Consider the following 20,952-nt stretch of genomic DNA (forward strand, 5'->3'; position numbering starts at 1 on the left):
AAGATTAAAGAACATAAGAAACAAGAGCAGGAATAGGCCATTCGGCCCCTCGAGTCTGCTCCGCCATTTAATATGACCATGGCTGATCTGATCATGGACTCAGGTCCACTTGCCTGCCCGCTCCCCATAACCCCTTATTCCCTTATCGGTTAAGAAAGTGTCTATCTCTGTCTTAGTTTTATTCAATGACCCAGCTTCCACAGCTCTCAGACAGCGAATTCCACAGATTTACAACCCTCAGAGAAGAAATTCCTCCTCATCTCTGTTTTAAATGGGCAGCCCCTTACTCTAAGATTATGCCCCGAGTTCTAGTCTCCCTGATCAGTGGAAACATCCTCTCTGCATCCACCTCGTCAAGCCCCCTTGTAAATCTTATACATTTCGATAAGATCACCTCTCATTCTTCTGAATTCTAATGAGTCGAGGCCCAACCTACTCAACCCGCTCATAAGTCAACCCCCTCATCTCCGGAATCAACCTAGTGAACCTTCTCTGAACTGCCTCCAAAGCAAGTATATCCTTTCTTAAATATAGAAACCAAAACTTTACACAATATTCGAGGTGTGGTCTCACCAAAACCCTGTATAACTGTAGCAAGACTTCACTGCTTTTCTATAGTATATAGCCATCGGTATATGACATAAGCTTTTCTTTTTTTTCTTTATCCTCCACTGTAAGTCTCTAGACATCCAGGGGGCTCTAGAATTGTTATTCCCATCCTTTTCCTTTAAGGGCACATGTGTGGATGAGCCCTCCGGATCTCCTCCTTGAATGCCTCTCACTGTTCCAACAGTGATTTACCTACAAGTAGCTGTTTCCAGTCCACTGTGGCAAAATCACTTCTCAACTTAGCAAAGTAAGCTTTTCCCCAATCTGGGACTTTTATTCCAGGTCTATCCTTATCCTTATCCATATCTACCTTGAATCTGACTGAATTATGGTCACTGGCACCCAAGTGCTCACCCACTAATACCCCTTCAACCTGCCCAGCTTCATTCCCCAAAACTAAATCCAAGATCGCCCCCTCTCGTGTTGGGCTAATTACATACTGCCTAAAAAAGTTCTCTTGAATGCATTTCAAGAATTCTGCACCCTCTATACCCTTCACACTAAATTTGTCCCAATCAAGATTAGGATAGTTAAAATCCCCTATTACTGCCATATGGTTTTTGGACTTCACAGAAATCCAGCAGTGTGATCGCCCCTTTGTTATTTTTCAGTTCAACCCATATGGCCTCATTTAATGATCCCTCTAACATATCATCCCTCCTCACAGCTGTAATAGTTTCTTTAATCAATACTGCAATCCCCCACTCTGTCTTGTCTAACAATCCTGTAACCAGGAATATTGAGCTGCCAAACCTGCCCCTTTTTCAGTCATGTCTCTGTAATGGCTATAATGTCATACTCCCAAGTGTCTACCTGTGCTCTAAGCTCACCTGCCTTATTCGCTATACTCCTTGCATTAAAGTATATGCCGTTTAGCACCTTGATTACTACTTACTAGCCCTTGTTTCCTCTGTCTTGCAGATTCACTTTCTAGATTCTTGCTATCCAATTTCAGCTTTTCTTCCTTCCCTATTGAATTTGTTCTCAGTTCCCATCCCCCTGCGAAGCTAATTTAAACTCTCCCCAACAGCGCTAGCAAAACTCCCCATGAGCTTATTGGTCCTGGCGCTATTTAGGTGCAACCCATTCGGTTTGTACAGGTCCCATTTCCCCCAGAAGCGGTCCCAATGCCTCAGGAATTTAAAACCCTCCCTCCTACACCAACTCTCCAGCCACGCGTTCATCCTCTCTATCCTTCTATTCTTGTACTCATTAGCACGTGGCACCGGCAGTAACCCGGAGATTGCTACCTTTGAGGTCTTACTTTTTCCTCCTATCTCCCTAAATTCTGCCTGCAGGACCTCATCCCTCTTTCTACCTACATCATGAATCAATCCTACTCCTATATTAACCAGAGATGTACTTTGCAAATTGGACATTACGGTCTTGAAATGTAGCTTCCAATCGCACCCTCAGTTCTTCTCTGCCCTTTTTCCAAAACCAAGAATCCAGCTACTTTGAGTGGTTCTACCTTGTGGCTCAGCTGGAAACTGCTGCCTTTCTCAGAAATTATTGCATCATCATTTTTAAATCTTGTATTTACAGAATTAAACTTGAAATTGTTTTTACAATTTTTATTTTCAGGAACTTATCAATCACTGCTCCTCAAATGAAAAAGTACAAGTCTTCCTCCACCACTGTCCCCCCCCCCCCCCCCCCACCAACCCCGGTATCACATATCTTTTGCTGGGCCATGTGAGAAAGTGGTTTGCTCGAAACTGTTTGTATCCAGTTACTAGAATGTAGATGAGTTCCAAGGCTGATTTACCCTAGACATTACTCTGCCAGACCAAAAACTCAAATCATGTGAAAAATTTCTGTTGCAAACTTTTATCCAACTATTCATTCATACCCTATACTGGGCTACAATGCAGCTTTAAGAATAAACTATTCAAGTGGATTCCTCTACATGCAATTAAGATCATTAAGGATCCTAAAAGGATTCTTCTAACTTTTAGTATCCCACAGGACAAACTGTAAATCCCATGAAGCATTCACTGTGCCTTAAAGGATGCATTATCAATCCTTTACATTGTTTTGTTGTCGTGTAACTCCCAGACCTCAAGTTTAATAAAAATACATTGTAAAGGATTGGTATCTTTAAAGAGTACCTTTTGTATAGTTGAGTTACTAAGTTTTGAAATCTTCAATAATGCAAATTAATGGTGTGGATCGGTACTTTGCAGATTATAGGTGGATAATAGCCTTGTACACGAACTTTATGGAGCATTTATACTTACTGTGGCAGCAGTAAATTCTGGAGCATTGTCGTTCACATCGGTCACAATAATAAGTGCAGTTGCTGTATTGGAAAGACCATAGTTGAGGTTCCCGTCCATATCAGTGGCCTGAATGATGACTGTGTAGCGTGGGACTTTCTGAAAAGGCAACGACACAGTCTACAATAAATACATTTACTAATTGAATCTGGATGCAGTTGGGAGCAGAGATTACAGCAATTTACATACGCTTGTAATTTAATCAGAATACAGGCCAGTATATAACGGAATCCCTCTTCTCAACCTAGTCTGAAACTGAAGCCTAATTCATCTGCTAATTAATCTCTAAATATTGCAATTAAGAAACAAAAACAAATGAATAGGCCTAGTAATGAGCAAAGTGCAGAGAAAGTCGACAAGATATACTCAGCACACTTAAGTCTTATTTGTAGCACTTACGACACTTAAATTCCTGTGGAAATGCTGACGATCCCACAATGCCTAATTAGATTAGTACGCCATTTATGAATATTTACATTGTTAACAATGTTGTATAAGATGATTCAGAAAAAAAGGTAATGCAGTCTCATTAGCAGATGGCCACAGATTAGAATCCTAGGGTAGTCAAGGTTGAATACTTCAGCTTTGGAACATATTTTACCACAGGGTCATGTAAGGTTGGCAAAGATATTTGGCTCAGGGCACAAGAAGATGCCAGGGTCTGGAGACTTGGGCTTGAAGCACAGGAGGCGGCAACAGCCAACTACAGTTTTGAATCGATCAAGGACATTGATACTGGACATTGGAATGTTTTACAGCTTTTCTGATTGACTATGAAAAGCAGCATTCTTGGGAATATGTGACCTGGAATCTTGAGTAAGCCTCGATTGATTTCGATGGGAGAAATTAGCATCTGGACAATGTTCCACATTTCACTCAAACAATGGGGTCAAATTAACTTCATGGGGTCGATTTTCATCAAGGCCTCCGCCCATCCAAGTGCCGCCGATGGCCGCCAAGGTACCAGATGGTACTTTGGGCGGGATATTCATGGCCGAGGTCACTCGAAGGTTGGCGGGCGGCAAATAAATGGCGTACGCCGCCAATCTGCATGGCAGCGGGCGGGAGGTCTCATTCTCGGCGGCAGAGGCACTTGTCGCCAAGGATGGAATTGGGCCGACAGAGGGTCGAAGACCTGAAAAAAAAAAATCACCAATAAAAAATACAAAAACTATCTGAAGACCTTCAGGGGACACCATGCAGGTAAGTCGCTGTGGAAATGTTTTTATTTTTTTTTTTTAAAAGATATTCACTTCACTTTTTTTCCGGTTCTTCATACTTACTGTCGGGGATAGACCAGCCTCCAGCCAGCAGTCCACCCCCGTTCTGCCACTACGTCCCGCCGACTCCAGCCCGCAGGAATCTGGGAGCTCGGGAGTTCAGTTGCGCCACTTGGCCGTCCGCTGACATCAGCAGGCGATTCCCGGCAGCTCTCCTCTCCCACCCACTCCAGGTCACCCCGAAAGTGGCAGTGGTCGGATCTTCAGGAGGAATGTTGGTGGGAGTGGGCGGTGGGCTGATGAATTTCGGCTCCATGGCTTGAATCAGGAAAACGTTTATCTGCGAGCCAACGACCAGACACACCCATCAACAGTAAGCGGAAACCACATTAAATGTGTATTTCAGGGAGCAGGAAATAAAGATGAGGAGTCATCTTCAATCTCGCAGACTCTGCATATCTCCGGTGGTGATATCGGTTGATGATGAGTGAGTGTCGGCCATTCAGAAGCCCAGCAACTGAAACTACGGTTGGGGAGGACTTTGTGCTCCCATTTACGCCGCTTCAGCTGCAGGAAATGCTGACGGGTGGCGTTAAACTCAAGGGTGGAGATGCCTCCGTTCATTTTGCCAACCTGGAGCAGATAGGGGGCATTAATAACTGCAACGAGGAGGAGATGAGGAAGTTGATACAGCTTCCCATCCAGGGAGAGCAGTATCAGAGTTTGTTGGCAGACACTAAGTTAGGGGGAGGAACCATGCATGGCTTAAAAGAGGACATTTTGGTAGCTTTAAGGTACAGCCAAGGTAGTTTGTTCTGGCAGGTAGAGCAGACTAAACAGCAAGTGGGCGAGTGGCCAGATATGTTTGCAGATAGGCTGTGGCCGATTTACTGGAGGGAATTGAGTACGTGCAGACTTAATAGGGGCTCCCAGAAATCATTGGCTGAGAACAGTTTGCCACGAATCAAGGCAAGGACCGAGTCAAGGTTTGACCCAGAGGTGGGACAATACGGAGGTGGGTGTGTTGAGAAAGCTGACTTTAGCTTTCAAGCCAGGACAAGGGGCAGAGGAGAAACACAGGGGGATAGGTGCACGAAGTGAAAGGGAATGTGAGGAGTAAAAGGGAATGGCGGCAGGAGGGAGGTAATGCGGATAGATCCCAGGCATGTTTTAACTGCGGGAAGTTGGAACACTGGAGTTGGGAGTGTAAGCTCCTGAAAGGGGTGAAATCAGGGTACGAGGGTCCCAAGGTAGGAACGAACCAAGGGAAGGTAGAAGACGACCCAGTAATGATCCTAGTGGTTATGGGCAAGGATAAAGGGAAACTGGACGCTGCTGTCGGTGACAGAGGACCCAGCGCATCTGCACCCCCACGCTGACACTGGGCCCAGCCAGAGTACCTGTGTCCGCTCATCTATGATGAGTGGGGCAAACCTTGTGTAGATGTGATAGTGGAGACTATTAGGGGAAGGTATTTGCTAGATACAGGAGCCTCTAGTACAGTGGTCCACCCACCGAATCCAACACTTTCCCATGGTCGAACGGAGTCCCTTTTACACTGGCAGGCTTTACGGGTAATGAGCAGGCTGGGGCAGTGTCGAAACACTTAACTATAGAATTAGGACCCAATGTAACAAAGTGGGAATGCATTTTGATGAAATGGGAACAGCCCGATTCGGGAGTTCTCGGGGCCGACTACATGTTGGCACACCACGCCATAGTGGATATGAAAAACAACTGTCTATGGGGGGCAGTTGATGCAGATAGGACAGGTGAGATTATAGTGATCCCCAGGGACAGTAAAGTTAAAGACAGCACCTGCACGAAGAAGCCGAAAGGGAGTTATGACCTGGAATAATTAGTCGATAGCGTCCTGGCCAGGTATCAAGGGCATGTATGGGAGAATATAGACGCGTTTGCCACGCACAAACATGATTGCGGGAGGGTGACGGGGTAGAGGTGATGGTAGATGGGGACACGATGTCACGGCCCCAGAAACAGTATAATTTTCCCCGGGAAGCAGAAAAGGATTTGGAAACTGCTATAAATTCCCTGGTGGAACAAGGTGTATTAAGAACAATAGCTACCCATATGAATTCAACCCTGTGGCTGGTAAAGAAATCTAATAAATCACGGAGGGCCACGGTAGATTACCGAATCCTGAATAAAAATATTCCAGCTTGTGCGCCCACAGTAGCAGCAGTGGCAGATCTGATAGGGAGTGTCCGCGCGGCTGCAACAACCTTTACCGTGCTGGATATTTCAAATGGGTTTTGGTCCGTTCCCATGAGGCAGGAGGACCAGTATAAATTTACCTTTACCTTTAAAGGACAGCAGTACACGTGGACGTGTCTTCCACAAAGGTTTCACAACAGTCCCTCAATTTTCCACCAAAGCATGGCAGGGGCACTAAAAGGTTTTAGTCAGCCTGACCAGCTGACCCAATTTGTGGATGACCTATTATTATTCTCCGAAAGTGCGGAGGATCACGGGCCATTAATGAGTGAACTATTGGGTTTGTTAAAAGAAGCAGGTTTGAAAGTAAATCTGAGGAAAGTCCAATTTTAGAATTGACCCTTACAGCAGGAGAGAGAGAGAGAGCCATAGATGGAACTAAAAGAAAGGCAGTCCAGGAACTACCCATTCCAATGGACATGTCTGGGGTAAGGTCTTTCCTGGGAATAACGGGTTACCGCAAGGAGTTTATCGAAGGATATGCAGCTCCTGTACTGAGGCTTCTTAGGAAGGGAGTAGAATGGGAATGGAATGAGAGTTGTCAGGAAACTTTCATTCAGTTAAAAGAGAACTTACAGATGGCACCAGCATTGGGAGCAATAAATGGGGGCCAGGACTTTTGCCTGGAGGTAGCGGCTACTGGGGACAGTTTGAGTGCAGTGTTACTTCAGGAGCGACATGGCAAGCTGAGACCGGTGGCCTACACCTCCTGAGTTCTCAGAGGTAGAAAAGAGCTTTTCTAATTGTGAGCAGCATCTTTTAGCAACCTTTTGGACAGTCAAACGTTTTCGGTCATCCACAGGGTTGGCTACAGTGACCCTACTGACCTGTCACACCCCGACACAAATATTACTGGACGGTAGAATGAAGGATGGGACAGTGAGCAGTAACAGGATTGCTCGTTGGACGTTGTTGTTTTCTCAGCTAGACCGAAAGGTGGAGGTTAGGGGAAGCCAAGCTGGCCCTGAATCTGTTTTTTCCGGGGACAGCTCGTGTGTGCGCAGTAGAAGGAGTATGGGATATAGATATGGAATTCCGGGCCGGGGAACACCCGACAGGCAGAGACATTTACGTGGGTGGGTCTAGGTCTGTGACAAACGGAGAAAGAAAAACTGGTTGTGGGATTTATGATCCAGAGGCCGGGATAGAGAAGGCCATAAAGCTCCCCAACACTTTGAGTGCACAGCAGGCCGAACTGGCAGCCGTAACGTATGTAGTCACACACCACAGGGAATTCCCAACCCCCTATACGATATGTTTGGACTCTAGGTTCACTTGCAACTGTTGCACGGAGTATTTAGCCACGTGGGCTAGGCGAGGGTTCAAGTCATCAGATGGGAAGCCTGTTGGTGACTCCTCTATTAAAAGTCATTCTAGACATCACGAGTAGTAACCAGCAGGATTACTACATCCAAAAGGTTAAAGCACGTTCCGAGACAGAGCCTAAATGGGAAGGGAATCAGAAGGCTGATATACCAGCCAAAGCGGGGGCAGAGGAAGGGATACCTTGGGACCCATACCGATCTGGACAGATCATGGCTGTAAAGGGAAAAGAGGGACCCAAGGAGGTACAATTGCCGCCCGATTTAAAACAGGCTCAGCTGCAAGATGCAGATCTTAAAATAGTGATTGCGGATAAGGTCGGAGGGAAGCCTGTAGAGCGATCTTTCGGAGCTGCAGACGTAGCAATGAGACAGCGAATGTTATTCAAGGGGAATCGATGGGTCATGCCTGTGCAGTGCAGAGAAGAATGTTTGCAGCTCGCTCATAGGGGTCCGGGGGCCGGACACACAGGACCAGAAACGACTTGGAATAAAGTGGAGGTCGTGGGATGGTGACCCCAGCTCAGGGAAGATGTAAGGGATTATTGCGAGAACTGTTTAGTGTGTGCAGCCAATAATCCAGACCCCCACCGGAGGAAGGCTCCGTTAGAGCACTCGAGGAGGGTAGAGGGACCATGGCAGTCTGTATAGGTAGATTTTATTGGGCCACTGCCCACCACAAGTAGGGGCAATAAATATTGTCTGCTATTAGTGGATCTCTTTTCAAAATGGGTAGAAGCTTTTCCTTGTAGGATGGCGACAGCATTAAACACGGCAAAGATTCTGGTGGGGGACGTGTTTTCTCAGTGGGGACTGCCCCTGATAGTAGAGTCAGATCAGGGAAGTCATTTTACCGGGCTAGTAATGCAAGCCACCCTGAAACTGCTAGGGAAAGTGGCATGTGCCATATAACCCCACAGAGAGGACAAATCGGATTTTAAAAGAGAGGCTTAGGAAAGAGATAGGTGAGATAGATGGGATGAGGTCCTACTCCTAGTACTAATGAATATCAGAGCCAGTCTCTCTAAAAGTACGGGACACTCCCCGCATGAGCTGATGACAGGGAGACTGATGAGGACTCCGACTCATTGGCACTAGTCCTAACCGAAACACAGGTTAAAGAGGTCACATGGGACAGGTTTGTCAGCGATCAGGACGATATTCTGAGGGGGCTGCATTGGGAGGCAGCTAACAATATGGGAAGGCAGCACCAACAGAATAAAATGTTGTTGGAACCACAGGTAACATAAGAATGGAAGATAGGGGATCAGGCAATGGTCAGGAATTATGCAGAGTAGGAGCATTTGAGCCATTATATAAAGGATCATATGACATAGTAGATAAGGCAAGACCTATAGTCTATGTGATCCAGCTGCCGAAGCGAGTAAGTATATCTTTTCGTAAATATGGCAACTAAAACTGCACGCAGTATTCCAGGCGTGGCCTCACCAATACCCTGTACAACTGTAGCAAGATTTCCCTGCTTTTATACTCCATTCCCTTTGCAATAAAGGCCAAGATTCCATTGGCCTGCCTGATCACTTGCTGTAACTGCATACTAACCTTTTGTTTTTCATGCACAAGTACCCCCAGGTCCTGCCGTACTGCAGCACTTTATAATCTTTCTCCATTTAAATACTAACTTGCTCTTTGATTTTTTTCTGCCAAAGTGCATGACCTCACACTTTCCAACAACCAAATTTTTGCCCACTCACTTAGCCTGTCTATGTCCTTTTGCAGATTTTGTGTGTCCGTGTTTGTTGGTTTTAATAAAGTAGTCGTTTTGGGATGACCCTAAACCTTTGAGTCGTGTATATTTTGTTCCGTTAAATCCCAGAGTCAAAGAACTATAGTCAGGACAAGGAAAGCAAAAACCTTACAGTCAAAAAACAATGAAACACTGGTCTACGACCTGTTTTAAATCAGAATTTGTCGAATTTTCCACTGTGCCTTACAGTAATTGAGGAATGATGACTGATCTGAAAGGGGAATGATGGACTGAGATCAGTAACAGTCAATGTACTCTAAGGAATTGCTCTTGGGGTACAACCACCCAGTAAGTCCATCATTTTAGCATGGTGGGTTGGATTAGGGACCAACGTGGGAGATCTTCTTGTGGAGACAGAAGGCATGGCTGAGGTGCTAAATGAGTACTTTGCATCTGTCTTCACTAAAGAAGAGGATGCTGCTTTAGTCACAGTAATAGAAGATAGCAGAGAAATTGGATAGGATAAAAATAGAAAAATAAAGAGGTGGTACATATAGACAGTTGGCAATGCTCAAAGTATCAAAGTCACCCAGTCCAGATGGGATCTATCCTAGGTTGCTGATAGCAGAGACTTTGGTCACAGTCTTCCAATCCTCCTTAGATATGGGAGCAGGGCCAGACAACTGAAGGATTGCAACTATTACACCACTGTTCAAAAAAAAGAGTGGGACCAACCAATCAACTATAGACCAGTCAGTCTTACTTTGGCAGAGGGGGGGGGAGGAAGAATCGGGGACTTTGAGAAACAATAATCAGAGACAAAATGAATTCGCATTTGGCAAAATATGGGTTAATAAATGACAGCCAGCAGAGATTTGTTAAAGACAAATCGTGTTTGACTAATGTGGTTGAGTTCTTTGATGAAGTAACAGAGAGGGTTGATGAAGGTAGTGTGGTTGATGTTGTGTATATGGACTTTCAAAAGTCGTTTGATAAAGTACTACATAATAGACCTGTTAGCAAAATGGGGTTAAAGGGACAGTGGCTAAGAGACTGAAAGAAGAGAGTAGTGGTGAAGAGTTGTTTTTCAGACTGGAGGGAAGTATACAGTGGTGTTACACAGGTAGTCGGACCACTACTCCTTTTGATATGTATTAATGACAAACATCATTTCAAAGTTTGCAGATGACAGAAATCTTAGAAATGTAGAAAACAGTGAGGAGGATAGTATCAGAATTCAGGAGGGTATAGACAGACTGGTGAAGTGGGCAGACACATGGCAGATGAAATTTAACAGAGAGAAGTGTAAAGTGATGCATTTTGGTAGGAAATATGAGGAAATGTGAGGAAAATATAACCTAAATGGTACAATTTTAAAGACTGTGCAGAAATGGAGAGACCTGGGGGTGTATGGACACAAATCTTTGAAGGAGGCAGGACAAGTTGGGAAGGCTGTTAGAGGCATTCAGTGGTCGAAGGGTCAGTGACCAGAGCACACATATGTAAGGTAATTGGCTGAAGTATCAGAGGCAAGATGAGGATAAATTTTTAAAGTAGCGAATATTGATGTGGAATGCACTGCCTGAAAGGGTGGTGGAAGCAGATTCAATAGTAAATTTCAAAAGGGAACTTAATAGATACTTGAAGGGTAAGATTTACAGGGCTATGGGGAAAAGATAGAGGGATGGGACTAATTGGATCGCTCTTTCAAAGAGCCAGCACAGGCACGATGAGCTGAATGGCCTCCTTCTGTACTGCATCATTCTATGATTTTATGAAAACAGTGAAAACAACGACTGCTGGCACCCAGGATGGATGAACAGACGAATCCGCCCTCTTTGATTGGAATTTCCTCTTTCAGCTGATCTCGGTTCTGCCCCAAATTCCATTATCTGGACATAATTAAGAACCTAAAATCCTTTTTAATCCTCAAGTAAACTTTTTTTTTTGCTGTTTCTTGCTGCCCTGATTCTAACTTATTAAAATATACACATTCTTTAGCACATCACTGCACAGCGAAAATCTTATGTCAGTCCAGCGGTTGTGTCACTCTGAGGCTGAGGTTTAGTTGCAAGAGTAAAAAAAAAAGGAAAGAAAAAATAACTATTATATAGTAGCTCATCACATCTCAGAACACTCCACATCCAATACATTACTTTGAAGCACAGGAACTGATAAGTAAACAAATGCAACAACTATTTTGAGCACAGCACGCCTCTACAAACAGCAAATTGATCATTGAACAGTTGATACGATTTTTGGTATTCTTGGTATTCTTGGTTGAGGGATGAATATTGCTACGGCAAGGTGAGGGTTTAAAATTTAAAGGATCATCTTAGGAGATGTAACCGATTGCACAGGCCAAGACTTTTTTTTATTAAATTGGAAAGAAATTGGGTCAGCTCCCAGATAGATGTCTGAGACCTGCTGCACACATATTCCTTCCCAACCACCATCCCAGACCAACTCCTTGATGGAGGCAAGAATTCTGCTGGGAGCCCTTTGACAACATTTAAATGACCTTGACCTCAGTAAGTCAGCAGGAGTCAGGGGAGGGCCATTGGGTGGTGGAGTTCCTGCTGAAGTTGCCAAAGGGTTCCACCAAAATGGACAATCTGACCCAATCCCTCATCCCGGTTGCAACCACGAAATAAACTCAGTTGAACTAGTTACCCTGGCAAGTTTCACGTGCTCAGACCCAATTATTGGGACCTGGATAAAGTGCTGCATTTGATTATCTCGAAAGGTGACTCTCAGCAAACGGAAGAGAAAGAACAGACGAGGTCATATCTCCTTGAAAAGGTGTAGGTGCCCATCTCTTAGTTCAATTGAAAGAAAACCACCAAGAGTTCATTTTATAACCTTGTAAACAAACCCCCACCAGGAATTATGTGGCATCTCTTTAATAGCTCGTTTTCCCAATTTTAAGACAACTTGATGAAAGGTCAAAGCTCATGGTGTGGTACATGAGACACCACCAAAGTTGAAAAGAGTAGAAAAGAAGTTGAGATGAATCTGAAACAGTTATGATATTATCAGGGGAGGATGACATCATTTCATCCTGCATACTATTTTCCGATGTTACAGCACCTAAGGCTGTTTGGACATCCCAGTGTAGAGACAGGTTCATTTAAAGATCATAAAATAAGATATTCGGAGAACAGGCTTTGATGGTTATGGTTTTTCTTCAGTTTGGTGTGTTTGCTACTGAGGTTTTGAGGAGCATTAGCACCAACTGTTTATTTTTCCCCCAAAACAGTTCCATTTGTGTCTCAGAGGCAATCTCCATACACCTTATCAGGAGAAGTGGAGCTTAATCAAGGTCAAGCTGCACTGAAAATGTTCTGAGCACATCCACCTGTACTCTCAAATCTACATCTATGGAAAGAGATGCACCTACATTGCTGTGGTCGAGGATCAGTGCATGTGCAGGTTCGAATTATCAAAGGAGGCAGGGAGAGTAGCTGCTGGCACAAATATGGTATGTGAAGGCCTGACGAACATTAATGCTGGATGCGTGTTCAGAGGCAGTCCAATCACAGCATTACCCGTTAAAAGTTTGCCAGTTTGATTAACAGCGAGATAGACCGAGTGGCCACATCCAAAAAACCAACATATGTGGAGATCATGACGCAACTTGTCGGCAACAACTGTGGGGCGTTGTCTTCACTGAACCTGGGCCCATCGTTCAGAGCTGGTCCATCCATCTTTTGCAAGGATGCCTGCAGCGAGCATCATAATGCTGGCATAATCAATGTGAGAACTGTTAGTTACAGCCTCAGAACTGCCTCCATCTCCTTCCTATAGGGATGATATCATCATCCTAGGTGGTCCCTCGAATGAGGATGACTTGCTTCCACATGAGTTCACAGACGTTTCAATAAAGGACTCCATGTTCCAGTCCTGAACTCCAATTGAAGCGATGGAAGATGCCTGCACGTGAATTTATTTTTAATCGTGTGGTGACTGTTGCACATCAGCCACCACACGGGCTGGACAGAGCTAGGCCTTTATCCACTGGCAAGGGTTAACCAGGACTGGAGACCAGCTCTGCTGCACAGACCTAGTGCGCACACATATCACAGCGTGGGTTGACCCGTGCTGCCCCTGGGCCCTCGGCTCTTTGGGCCCCGTACCCTCATCTGCCGCACCTCTACCACAATCTATCGCCGCTCCTCCGCCACAAACATCCGTTGCACCTCGGCCAGGATCTCTCGCCGCTCCTCTGCCACAAACATTCGCTGCACCTTCACCATGATATCCCACCGCATGTTATGAGTTGGCAAACAGGGTACTTTCCTCACTACCACCAGATGTGGAATCACCTCCACTTCAGCAGGCATCAAAGAGGGGGAGGGGAAGCAACTGAGATTGTTTACCTGCAGTCGTGTCTCCATATTGGGTTTCCTTTGCCTTCATTTATGATAGTCAGTTCTTAACCTTCTCCAGCCCTGACAAAAGGCTCCCAGCTGATTGAAATGCATCTTGACCTTTTCCAAACATTGCAAGAATTTTTGTCCTCCCATTCTGCCACTTTACTTGTCCCCATCCCTTTAAATGTCACCTGAATCACAACTTTCTAGCCCCATCACTAGTCTGCCTCGCTGCACAAGTCAAAAACGACACTAAGAGCTGTGAATAATTATGAAAATGAGCTGACCCTGGAAAATTGCGTGTTATTAGCACATTACCACTCTGCCTAGATTTGCAGCCGTGCTTAACCATTCAGGACTCAATAATGCCAGTACATGAAAATTGACCCGAGTCACTCTGGACAATTTAAATACATGAAAAAAGTCAGGCGGTGGCTGAAAGATATCCCCTTATAAATTAATATCCTGATCAATTATCTCATGAAGACAGCCCAGTTCAACAGAGAATTGCTCTTTAAATGTGCAATGCCTACATCAGGGCTGAAGTTGCTAATTGTTCATTGTGACAGCAACATTCATAATCAACTCAAGCTCGTGTCTGATGAAGTTACTCACATGCAAATCAAAATTTATAACTGCTGCTAAAAAAAAACCAGCACAAGTAACGTCATCACACGGAAGAAATATGGGCTGAAACACATTTGAAATCAGAATCACTGCTGGCTTCACTTTTACTACCTGTCTCCAAATACACTTGGAATGTTGACACAATTTATATCTTTAAAAGGGATAATACTATTCTAAATACTGCACTGGCAGAATCAGATCATGACTTGTGGGGCAAAATGGAAATTGCAGTTTTAAATGTAGCAAAATCTGCTGAGCCCCATATTGTTTGGACACAAGGATTAACTGCTGGTCAATGAGGTCCTGTTTGATCTCCATGCTGACTGAGCAAGTCGGGCTGGTAGCAATGGGTGGGAGGGATGATCAATGGCTGGTGTAGGGGACGGGTTGGGTGGGTGGGTGGGGGTGATGATGAAGTGCCCCGCGATCTTTTAATTTAATTTGGGGTCAGGAGGAGCAGGAGCCCAATACTCAGGTAATTATGGGGGCTTTCCTGCCAGTTAGTGTCACATTGTGCTGTGCGATTGAAGAGCTGGGGCGTTCAAAGAGAGAGAAATCGGAATAAATTATTTCCACCTTTAAATGTTCCCGACGTGCATTCATGCCACCAGCGTATCTAAGTTGTCCAACACGGCGTGCAGTGCACTTCCGGCCGAAAATATGTGCGTGCTTCCTGCCTGCCATGTTGGGAGAATAATAGGCCAGTTAGCACCTGAAAAACAAGCACTGTGCAGCTGAATGTCCAGGCCCAAGTGTCTGTGTTTTACTTACTTTTTATTTGCTTAAAGTATAGTCAGTTTGAAGTGGCTCAATTAGTTCATCCAGGCTCTGTTTTTTTAAGATCAGAAACCTTGAAGGGATGATTACCTGGTCAAGGTAGATTGAGCAGCCAGTTCTTAGAAGCACCAGTGCATAAATGTTGCTATAGGGAGAACCATCCTGCATGACAATGAAGGTAATTTTATGCAAGCAGACCAAATCTATTAATGATTCTTAGAACAGTATAGACCACACTGCTATGGTGGTAATTTATAGCTGCCAGTAAATTAAGCCATCTAATACAAAAAGTGTTTCAGTAATTGTTTAAAGCAGCTTAATAAGCCAGCAATGAGACTCCAGACCCCTATAAATTACTACATAGTAATACTGTCATACTATAAATTGCAGGTGGTGGATATTTTTGTGGTGCAGAATGAATGCTAGTCATCCTGGATACAAGTAGGTGTCAGCCTTGGTTCACTGGTAGTGCTCTCGACTCTGAGTCAGAAGGTCGTGGGTTCAAGCCCCACTCCAGAGACTTAAACTATTAACTTCAATGTCGTCCTGAGGAAGTGCTGCACTGTTCAGAGGTGCCATTAAATACTGTAATGTGGAGACATAAAAAGAGTCATTCTGGTCAGATGAACTAAGATGGGCCTAACGGCTTGTGATGCGCACTCGGTAGACTCTGTACCCAACGCTACGGATGAGGCCTGGCGTGCAGCGAGTGCACAGCAGAAGTTTGCAGGGACACTGCCCTCAATTTTCCTTCTAGTGATTTCAAATGCAATTTTCTAATACAGTGGCACAGGCAGGATGCATACACGCTCAGAACACGAGTCTGCAGTAAGTTAATGACGTGCCTGGGGAATTCCAATGTACTGCTGCAGCACCTTCTATATCCGTTCCACACTACACTGGATTTATACAGTGCTCAGTATAAAGGTGCATCATCATCATGAGCATAGGCAGTCCCTTGGAATCGAAGAAGACTTGCTTCCACTCTTAACATGAGTTCTTAGGTGGCTGGAACAGTCCAATATGAGAACCGCAGTCCCTGTCACAGGTGGGACAGACAATCTTTGAGGGAAAGGGTGGGTGGGACAGGTTTGTCGCACGCTCCTTCCGCTCCTGCGCTTGATTTCTGCACGCTTTCGACGATGAGACTCGAGGTGCTCAGCGCCCTCCCGGATGCTCAGCGCCCTCCCGGATGCTCTTCCTCCACTTCGGGCAGTCTTTGGCCAGAGACTCCCAGGTGTCAGTGGGGATGTTGCACTCTATCAGGGAGGCTTTGAGGGTTTCCTCTGCCCACCTTTGGCTCGTTTGCCGAGAAAGAGTTCCGAGTAGGAGTCTCGTGCCTGGCATGCGAATAGTGTGGCCTGCCCAGCGGAGCTGATTAAGTGTGGTCAGTGCTTCGTTGCTGGGGATGTTGGCCTGGATGAGGACGCTAACGTTGGTGCATCTGTTCTCCCAGGGGATTTGGGGGGGGGGGGTGGGAGGATGGTCTCACGTGGTGTGATTTTACTGCATCAGGAGGACGGTGGGTTGGGCGTACGTGGCTGCTGCCTGGGAGGTATTACGTTGGGCTCCGTCATTTTCATCATCAGCCCTAATTTTGATTAGCTTGGTGAGCTGTCAACATGAGACACGCTCTCAATAGGCAGCTCGCTGATTAGGAGGGCAAGGTATCTGTCAGGGCGTCAGCTCATAGGCACACAGTGCCACCTTAAAGGGGAGGTGGGATTTTTTTTTTTAAATCATGGAGGACACAGCAGTAAGTTTGTGCAGCAACATGTCGGAGAGTGCCGAGGAATCGACAAACAACTTGTGGGGGGTTCTGGCACTTGGCATTAAAGTTCTGCAATCAACTCTACTGTGTGTAGTCACCTCAATTGTTTGAAACGCTGGCGAGAAAAGCTTGAAGTTGTTGTCTCTGTGTTGGGAATGAGCACTTTTAAAAACAAAATTGTTCCTGGAATGGCCAGCATTTATTGCCTATCCCTAACTGCTCTTGCGAAGATGGTGAGCCACCTTCTTGAATTGCTGCAGTCTGCATGGTGAAGGCACTCCCAGTGCTGTTCGCAAGGGAGTTCCAGGATTTTGACCAAGCGACTATGAAAGAACGGCGATATACTTCCAAGTCAGGATGGTTTGTGACTTGGAGGGGAACTTGGACGTAAAGTCTTTTACTTATAGATTTATTAAAAGGAAATTATACTCATTGACAACACGCACACTCGGAGGTCAAACTCCAAACCATCGTCAACACCTCTACCAACCTGCCCCCGCCACTCAGTACTGCCCCCCATTTATCAAAATTCACAATGAGGCCTTGAACAATATGGATCATTTTCCATACCTCGGGAGCTTACTTGCAACAATGGCAGATGTCGATGACAATGTCCAACACCGCCTTTAGTGTGCCAGTGCAGCCTTCGGTCCCCTGAGGAAGAGAGTGTTTGAAGACCAGGACCTCAAACCTGGCACCAAGCTCATGGTCTAGAGCTGTAGTGATATCCGCCCACCTATATGCTTCAGAGATGTGTACCATATACAGCAGGCACCTCAAAGCACTGGAGAGGTACCACCAATGCTGCCTCCGCAAGATCCTGCAAATCCATTGGCAGGATAGGTGCACCAACGTCAGCTCTCTCGCTCAGGCCAAAATTGAAGCACTGACCACGCTCGATCAGCTCCGTTGGACGGGCCACATCGCCCACATGCCCGATACGAGACTCCCAAAACACGTGCTCGATTCAGAGCTCCGACACAGCAAGAGAGCCCCAGGTGGGCAGAGGAAATGCTTCAAGGAAACCCTCAAAGCCTCCTTGAAAAAGTGAAACATCCCCACCGACACCTGGTAATCCCAGGCCCAAGACTGCTCAAAGTGGAGGAGAAGTATCTGGAAAGGCGCCGAATACCTCTAGTCTCTTCGCCGGGAGCAAGCTGAAGCCAAGCACAAACAGCGGAAGGAGTGCACGGCAACCCAAGCACCCCACCCACCCGCCTCTTCAACCACCGTCTGCCCCACCTATGACAAAGACTGTTGGTCCGCATTGGACTCATCAGTCACCTGAGAACTCATTGTTAGTGTGGAAGCAAGTCGTCCTCGACTCCGGGGGACTGTCCAAGAGATAGAGAGATTATGGGGAGGCTGTGGGAAATCCCACATTTTTCCTTTCAATCACCGGATGTAGTCATCGTTGTCAAAGCCAGCATTTATTTATCGAATCATAGAAATGTATGGCACAGAAGGCAGCCATTTGACCTATTGTGTCTGTGGTGATCGAAGAGGAGTTATCCAGCCTAATCCCACCTTCCAACTCTTGGTCTGTATTCCTACAGGTTACGGCACTTCAAGTGCATATCCAAGTACTTCTTAAATGTGATGAGGGTTTCTGCCTCTACCACCCTTTCAGGCAGTGAGTTTCAGATCCCCACCACCCTCTGGGTGAAAAAACTTCTCCTCAACTCCCTTTTAATCATTCTATCAATTACTTTTAATCTATGCCCCTGGTTATTGCTAAGGGGAATAGGTCCTTCCAATCCACTCTATTTAGGCCCCTCATAATTTTATACACCTCAATTATGTCTCCCCTCAGCCTCCTCTGTTCCAAAGAAAACAACAGCAGCCTCTCCAATCTTTCCTCATAGCTAAAATTCTTCAGTCCTGGCATCATCCTCGTAAATCTCCGCTGTACCCTCTCTAGTGCAATCACATTGTTCCTGCAATCTGGTGACCAATCTGTACACAGTATTTTAGCTGTGGCCTAACTGATGTTGTATACAGTTCAAGCATAACCTCCCTGCTCTTAAAATTCTATGCCTCGGCTAATAAAGGAAGTATCCCGTATGCCTTCTTAACCACCTTATCTACCTGTTCTACTACCTTCAGGGATCTGTGGACATGCACTCCAATGTTTCTCTGTTGCTCTACACGTCTCAGTATCCTACCATTTATTGTGTATTCCCTCGCCTTGTTAGCTCTCCCCAAATATATTACTTCCCACTTCTCCAGATTGAATTCCATTTGCCACTTTTCTGTGCACCTGACCAGTCCATTGATATCTTCCTGCAGTCTACAGCTTTTTTGACTCACTATCAACCACATGGCCAATGTTTGTATCATCTGCAAACTTCTTACATTGAAGTTTGAATCATTGATATAAAAAGCACAAAAAGCAAGGGACCTAATACTGAGCCCTGCAGAACCCCACTGGAAACAGCCTTCCAGTCACAAACACACCAATCCACCATTACCCTTTTTTTTCTGCCACTGAGCCAATTTTGGATCCAACTTGCAACTTTCCCTTGGATCCCATGGGCTTTTACTTTTCTGACCAATCTGCCATGTGGAAACTTGTCAAACGCCTTGCTAAAATCCATGTAGACGACATCAAATGCACTACCCTCATCGACCCTCCTTGTCACCTCCTCAAAAAATTTAATCAAGTTAGTCAGACACGGCCTTCCCTTAACAAATCCATGCTGACGGTCCTTGATTAATCCGTGTCTTTCTAAATGTTGATTAATACTGTCCCAAAGAATCTTTTCCAATAATTTTCCCACCACCGAGGTTCGGCTGACTGGCCTGTAATTACTCAGTCTATCCCTTTCTCCCTTTTTAAACAATGGTACAACGTTAGCCATCATCCAGTTCACCGACATTACAACTGTAGCCAGAAGGATTGGAAAATGATGATCAGAGCCTCTTCTATTTCCTTGCTTCTCTTAAGAGCCCGAGATACATTTCATCCAGGCCTAGCGATTTGTCTACTTTCAAAGATGCTTATCTCAGCTATTATTTCACACTCCTCCTCCTTAACTACAATTTCTGCATCATCCCTCTCCTTTGTGAAGACAGACACAAAGTATTAAGAACCATACCCACGTCTTCCGCCTCCATATACAGGTTACCATTTTTGGTCTCTAATAGGCTCTACTATTTCTTTAGTTATCCTCTTGCTCTTTATGTATTTATAAAACATATTTGGGGTTATTGCCCATCTCTAATTGCCCTTGAGAAATTGGTGGATTGCTGCCTTCTTGAACCGCTGCAGTCCATGTGGTGAAGATTCTCCCTCAGTGCTGTTAAAAGGGAGTTCCAGGATTTTGACCCAGCGACAATATATTTCCGTCAGGATGGTGTGTGACTTGGAGGGGAACTTGGAGGTGCTGCCATTCCCAATGGCCTGCTGACCTTGTCCTTATATGTGGTAGAGATTACAGGTTTGGGAGGTGCTGTCGAAGAAGCCTTGGAAGAAGCCCAGGAGAGGCGTGAGTTTGGGGCCCAGAAAAGGCGAGGGCCCAGGGGTAGCACGGGCCAACCCACACTGTGATGTGTGCACGCCCTAGGTCCGTGCAGCAGAGCTGGTCTCCAGTCGTCTTGGGTAATCCTTGCCACTGGACCAAGACCTAGCTCTGTCAAGCCCGTGTGGTGGCTGGTGTGCATCGGCCACCACACGTTTTTTAAAAAAAGCCACGCACAGGCATCTTCCACTCCTTCAGGATGTAGTTTTGGATCCAGAATATTAGGTCTTTCATTGAAACACCTGTGAACTCATCCCTTTTCTGTGTGGAAGCAAGTAATCCTTAATTCGAGGGACTGCCTATGATGATGATGGGATGGGTGAGCTCAGTAGCAGGATGGCCAACCCTTGATCTTTTCCAACTTCACGTTGCAATGATCCAGTTATTATGCCATCAGCTCAAGGCCATCATACCATATACCCTCCATGACCTTTACCCTTGTGAACATTCACTTCCATTAGCTCAGTATTCCAGAGACTTGATATCTCTATGGTGGAGATTCATGGCTTT

General features: G+C 45.5%; 1 protein-coding gene across 1 annotated transcript in view; it reads right to left on the reverse strand.

Annotated features, from left to right (window-relative positions):
• The window catches only part of LOC139277486 (cadherin-4-like), a 636,199-nt gene that overhangs the window by 101,354 nt on the left and 513,893 nt on the right, over positions 1 to 20,952 (reverse strand). Inside the window, exon 8 of the mRNA XM_070895995.1 lies at positions 2,850 to 2,987. Coding sequence (XP_070752096.1) covers positions 2,850 to 2,987 — 138 coding nt within the window. The remainder of the gene's footprint in view (positions 1 to 2,849; positions 2,988 to 20,952) is intronic.

This window comes from Pristiophorus japonicus, chromosome 12 (assembly GCF_044704955.1).
Source record: "Pristiophorus japonicus isolate sPriJap1 chromosome 12, sPriJap1.hap1, whole genome shotgun sequence".
Taxonomy (NCBI): Eukaryota; Metazoa; Chordata; class Chondrichthyes; family Pristiophoridae; genus Pristiophorus; species Pristiophorus japonicus.